This window comes from Corvus brachyrhynchos, unplaced genomic scaffold (assembly GCF_000691975.1).
Source record: "Corvus brachyrhynchos isolate BGI_N302 unplaced genomic scaffold, ASM69197v1 scaffold115, whole genome shotgun sequence".
Lineage (NCBI taxonomy): Eukaryota > Metazoa > Chordata > Aves > Passeriformes > Corvidae > Corvus > Corvus brachyrhynchos.
This window is the reverse complement of record NW_008239553.1, coordinates 23,148,225-23,154,224: the sequence shown is the minus strand read 5'-3', so window position 1 is coordinate 23,154,224 and position 6,000 is coordinate 23,148,225. Positions and strand designations below refer to the sequence as shown.

Sequence of the window (6,000 nt, the reverse complement as noted above, 5' to 3'; positions counted from 1 at the left end):
GTGCTCAGGAATGCGTCCCAGGCAGCAAAGCTCCCACAGCTATTTTCCTGCAGCTGATGCTCTTGCTTACCTGTGCCTCATGCTCTGTGAGGTCTTGCTCACTGGGCTTTCATCAGGAAATTGTTGTGGTTCTTCTCTACCCTCCAGTACTACCTACATGTCATTCCTTCCAACTGCTCACTTCCAGTCTTGGAGGTCCTCCTTGCCTCCATCTCTTCCCATTCCCTCATTCAGGACGTTATGGTAGGAAGGAACATTCCCATCCGGGTACTCCTTCAACCCCTGCCAGGTTGCTCCCCTCTGCATGTGCTGGGCTGTCCTCCCTCCAGGAGCATTGCCCTGGTTGGTGCTGGCATCTCCCTTCAGCCGGGGCTGGCAACTCATGTCTGGGGTTGGCAGTGACACAGAGTGGTTCTATTAATGAGAGGTTTGTGCTGAACCCAACAGGGGCTTCATGACTTCAGGAGTGATTTTGTCTGCTCAGGCTTGGGCCCCTGTCTGTTGTAACCTCGTGTCTTTCTTCCTGTGACCTCTGGCTTGATGTTGGCATTGACAGCAGCTACCAACATGGTCCCTCCAGCATGCCTGTGAGAGATGTAGATAAAAGTTAAACTTTAATCCCGTGAAGAACTAATAGTATGATTCAAGGCCAAAACAGCTTCTCTGGAAAAAGTAGCTATTTTGCCTTTGCCTACAAGAAACATGATTATCTGGATAAATTGAGGTGGGAAAGGGCAAGGGGCTTGCTCATTGAACAGACTGAATATGACTTATGAGGTGTGTTTCACCTGTGCCAAAGGAAGAATGCGAGCTGTGACAGTCTAAGCAAAGATGCTTATGCTGCTGCTTGGAGTAGAGGCCCTCACTGAACCTTAATTACCCAAAGACCTGCTCCAGCTCAATGGTTTTCTCTTTTTACTTGATCAGGACACCTTAAAAATGTTAAAGGCCTTGTGGGCTCTTATGCAGTAAATAAAGGAAGGATTTTTTTTTCACTGGATGCTTTCTGGAGATGTCTTAAAGAACAGACTCATACATCTCTTCGGGTTGACAGACAAAATGCTGGAAATTGGCAGTGTTGCCCTGCCAGAGCAGATATGAGTGGGTGCTAGAATTACTTCGGCTTGTTCTGCTTGCAGGAAGCCACACCAAGGGAATTTAAGTGCTTTCTCCCTATAAAAATCTGCCCAGATTAATAAAACATTGATCCTGAAGGACTATATAACACTTTAAAAATGATGTGGCTTCTCAGACCACTTCTCTTTCCCACGAGGAGTAATTGTACCTCTACAGGCCGCTTCATTTGTGAACACCAGAACAATACCTGCCACCAACTGTCCTTGGCTCTCCTAAAACGTGAGCCCCACAGCTTGAGCCCTGGCAGTTCTGGAGTCTCATCTCATGCCATGTGGATGCAGGAGTCAGGAAGATGCCATTTCAGAGCAGGATCTTCCTCTGACCCTACTGTGTTCATGTTAAAGTCAACCCAGAAGACAAATGTGCATGTTACTGTGGTTCGTGTAAATTCCGTCAGCAGCTCCCCCTGCCTTGTCCAGCATTAGAAATAAACCATACTCCCCACTTCATTTCCAGAAGATTTCCAGAGCTTTCAGGCTGTTTCTAACTTTCTATCTTGTCACAACTGCTCTTTCTCGTCTACCTAGACATGCAAAAGTTACCTATTCCTGAAATCTTCCTTCCATGATGAGTAATACTCTTGGAGAGCACCCTAGAACTTGTTATTCCTTCTCATTATAGGCACTTAAATATGACATGTGACCAGAGGAAGCAGCGTTAGCTGCCTGCTTGGGCATTGGAGAGCACCTCTTGGAGGCCCAGCACCATCTATGATAGCTGTATGTTGTCAGTCATCCCTACCTGAAAACACATAAGAAAGGAGAGGTGGGGAGGATGTCACTTATATAAGGGCACTCAAAAAGTTGCTGCAACAAAATCCTGGATTCAACACTCATGGAAATTATTTGAGCATCTTGGAATTAGTGTAGCTCTGTGCACATCAGGTAGACACAAATTTCATAGCACCAGAGAGTCCTCAGCCCCCTGGGTCACTGCGCTAGAGACAGATAACAAATGCAGGACCGGGGTGCTTGCAAAGGGAGAGCAAGCTGGGGAGCGTCCCACCGTGAGGCTTCTGGCGTGCCATCCCTCCCAGGGCAGGGCTGAGCAATGAACAGCAACAGGCAGCAACAGTTAGGTGGAGAATGAAGTGTTGTCTTTGGCTGAAGCAGCTCGGGACATTTGCGGAGGCGAGATACTATGACCAAAGTTGAAATCGGGCCCAATTTACACCCCAATACCACGAAGGATGATGAGATCTTTAATGATCTTTGGCTGCTGGCCTCCAGTTGCTCTCAGGAGGAAAATGGTTCCTCTGAGCACTGTGCCAGAAATCCAGCATAATGCCAGTTCAAAAGGGAGCTACTCTCTCAGGGATCGCTCACACTGCAGCATTCACAATCCTTGGGGGTTTCTTTTCCAAGCACTTAAACAACTCAGCCCTTGTCCCATTGGTTTTGATCTCAGCTGCTGGTCCATCTGGAAGGAAATATCAGATGCTGCAGGAAATAATTTTATGGGTGACTCAGAGGTGATGGCTGCAGCAAGACCTCAGCTTCCCCCTCTCCTAACCACGCTGCTTTGTCTCTTTGCTTAGGCCAAATGTCTGTGGCAGACAGTGTTGCCCAGGATGGACCACAGCTCCAGGCACAAACCGCTGCATCAAACGTGAGTATGACAGTCTCAGCCAGTGCAAATCTCAGGATGCACCCCTAAAAAGTCCTTGAGTACTGCTGTGACCCCACATATATCCCATGCACTGTGCCGGGGCAGGAGATAAATCATGGGGTCTGTGGAGGCAGTGCCACAACATTGCTGTGGGACTGCCAGGGTGTAGGTCATCTCTTCCTGTCTGCTGGCAAAGTCTGAGTACGTGAAGTAATTGTGGTTTTACTTCATTATTGTTATTAGTGTCCATCCATGGCAGGATCTTGTTGGGGCAGGGCACTGCAGTAGCACATTTATGTGTGCGTTTTGAGCCTTGGGCTCTCACTTGTCCTGCTTGGAGCAAAGACAGGTCTGTGAAAGTCCCAGCAGCTGGGAACCAGCAGACTGGGCCAGTGCTCATGTGGGTGAGCATTGCTGATGCTGAGCGGGGAATCAGGGCTGCAAATTATCTGAATGCTACTAAGGAAAGCAATTAATGGATTTGGCACAAGGGCTGGGATGGGTGGGGATGGAGTGTGGAGCAGCACGTGGATGTAAAATGGCAGTGAGGTGCAGGGCGCTCCTGCAGTGCAAAACTGCCTGGCCAGGACCCTCCTGCCTACCCACAGAGGAAGTATTAAGTGTTCTGCTCATCCAGGCAGCCCTGGTACCGCCCTGTGGGCTGCGGTCGTTGTGGGCTCCCTGACTCAGCACTGGAAGAGAAGTTGTTTGAGTAGGCGCCAGTGCGACGCACACCCGACAAGCGAACTGTCATCTTCATCCTCAATAGCTCCGCAGCCACAGACTAACCCCTGCTGTGACCCCTGTCCCTTAATAACAGGGTTGCACCCCGCAGCTCATCCGTGGGCCTTCCCAAGGGACTGCTGGCCCCGTGCACCTGCCTGATCCCAGGGAGGTGCGGGGCTGCCTGCGGTGCTTGGTCAGCTGGGAGGACAGGGAGCACAGGCATCGGGCTGGGTGGGAACACCCAACCCAGAATAGCCGAGAGCATCTGCCTTTACTTGAGTGGCAGCAGCTGCCCAGATGTTAAGCAGGGAAGGAGGCTCAGCTTTGCTTGCCCCGGGATCTCACGGCGCTTTGGCCGTGCTGGGGTAATTGCATTAGCAATCGCTGTTTGGGAGCAGGGGGCCAAGGGCTGACTCACCTCCCTTCTCCCTCTCCCTGCCGACAGAAGCCAAACGGTAGAGAGCGTGCTGTGCTGCCAGACAGCGTCTGTAAACACAGCGCGGGGCCAGCCATGGCAGCATCTTTCTCTCATTAGGGGTTTTGGTAGGAGCAGTAGATCTGGGCTTGCAGCCACGCAGGCTGCCTAGTGATTGCTCAGGTGCTGAGCCCTTGTTCCCAAGGATTCATTAAAAGGACAGTGTCAACATGATCAGGCCTGACAGTGTCCCCCTGACAGCGGATGGTAAAGTTCAGGCAGGACGTAGGTGGAGACTGGTGATGTGTAAACATAATTTCATTCCCAGCTACCTCCCTCTCTGGGCTTTTCTGCTGGAGTTCAAGCTGCTGGAGACATTCAGCTGTTTTAAAAGCTGCCAAGGCAAGCTGGACAGCCCATCCCACTTAAGTTTCTGCACTGTAATGCTGTTTAATGTCTGTTCCCATGGTCTTTGATATGTGGCATATAAAGGAAGTTAGTGGGGTAGAAATGCAGCCAGAGGGAACCTCTTAAGAGTGAAGCATGGAAAGAATTGGCATTCAGGGCCTGGACAGATCCTTGGTTTTCAAGGATTTGAGCCTGGGTACAGGAGAGAGGATAGGTCAAATTGTTGCCATAATCTACTTCCTCTCACCTACCAAGGGTGGTGGTTTCTTCCTTTACCCGTGCTTTTCTAGGCGCTTTACTCTTTCAACATCCCTGTGTATGACTTAACTCCAGCCTTAGGGAGGTGTCTCTCAGTATGTTCCAGATTTGAGGACCAAAGTTGCAGTGAGGACTTGTGATTTTCAGTCTGTGCCTGGGAAGATGAAAAAGAGAAATATCTTTCCTTGGAGTAACAACATCTCCTGGGAAAGTGGAAATGAGCTAAGGGAGTTTAGGAGGAAGACCTTGCCTATTTGCAGCAGGCTTGATTTCTACCCACACTCTGCCAGGTCATCACAGTGAGCTGCATACAGGGACTGTATGCTGTGAGGCTCCAGAGGTCTTCTCACAGAAGGGGCCATTAGGGATAGTGAGCTGCATCTGAATATGGGCCTGAAGGGTTCAACCTCCTGCCTGTTTAACTTTGTTCTGGACTAAGACTCTGGCCGTTATGTCCTTAGTTTGGTGGAGAAGAAACCTGAACACACAAGCTGGTGACAGGCTGGCCCTCTTGCCCACATTTTAGGGGCTGCAGTGGCTTCGGTGTACACTGGTCAGTAATTTAGCTGCTGCCTATTAGCTCATCATGCTCAGCCTCCCCATGTCAGTTTATCAGCCTCCACTTTCATCAGCATCATTCATGAAGGTTCTTTGCTGCTTCCAGAGATAGCACCCTGGGCTGGGAATACAGCTTGAGCTTTTTTCCTGGCGTGAATATTTTAAAGTTTAAAAGAAATGTTTTTAATCAGTATGTCAGGAAGGACTAAATAAACTAATGCACTTTCTAACCTTACACAGATGGTCTTGCGGTTAAGATGGTGCATAAAGGTGCAGGGATTTCAGACTGAGTCTCTGGCTCCGCTGTGGCCTCACAGTGTGACTTCAGGCAGTCTCATTAGCACCTGGGGCTTTTCCACATCTGCAAAATGACATTCACGTGCCTCTTCTTTTGTCTTTCTTCTGAATGGTGGCTATAGGGTTTTTTGAACCCTGGCTGTTCTTCACTGAAATTCTGTTTCCTCTCTGTTATTCCTGCATTGCTGTTGATCTACCTCCCTGTCACTCTGTACAGATCTCACTTGTGTTAAATTGTCCATCCCTTCTGGGTGTGCTCACACAGTCAGAGCTATAAGTTAGAACTGAGTTTACATACATAACTTTTCCATGAGAAAGTGGACTAAATCCCCCCAGTGGTACAAGTCCTTCAGCACCTTCTCAGTTTTCCTATGGAGGGCCTAGCTGATGGACAGATTCCCCTGAATTTTAAATGGAACTGCACAGGACCTGCTTACAGTGAAGATCTACATCACTCTCCTAGATGAAGAGTGTGAGCAGAGCTGCAGGGACTCAGTAATTGAATGTCACCTTGCATGTCACTGCTCTACCCTGGGCCAGGGGTGCCTGCAAAGCAATGCAAGGCTGAACATGGTGGCATTCCCCTCTGACAG

At 49.4% G+C, this 6,000-nt stretch overlaps 1 protein-coding gene across 1 annotated transcript in view; it reads left to right on the top strand.

The window, feature by feature from the left end:
* Positions 1-567: 567 nt before the first annotated feature.
* LTBP2 (latent transforming growth factor beta binding protein 2) overlaps positions 568-6,000 on the top strand; it is a 65,386-nt gene continuing 59,953 nt past the window's right edge. The window contains exons 1-2 of the mRNA XM_017741650.1: positions 568-587; positions 2,675-2,745. Coding sequence (XP_017597139.1) covers positions 568-587; positions 2,675-2,745 — 91 coding nt within the window. The remainder of the gene's footprint in view (positions 588-2,674; positions 2,746-6,000) is intronic.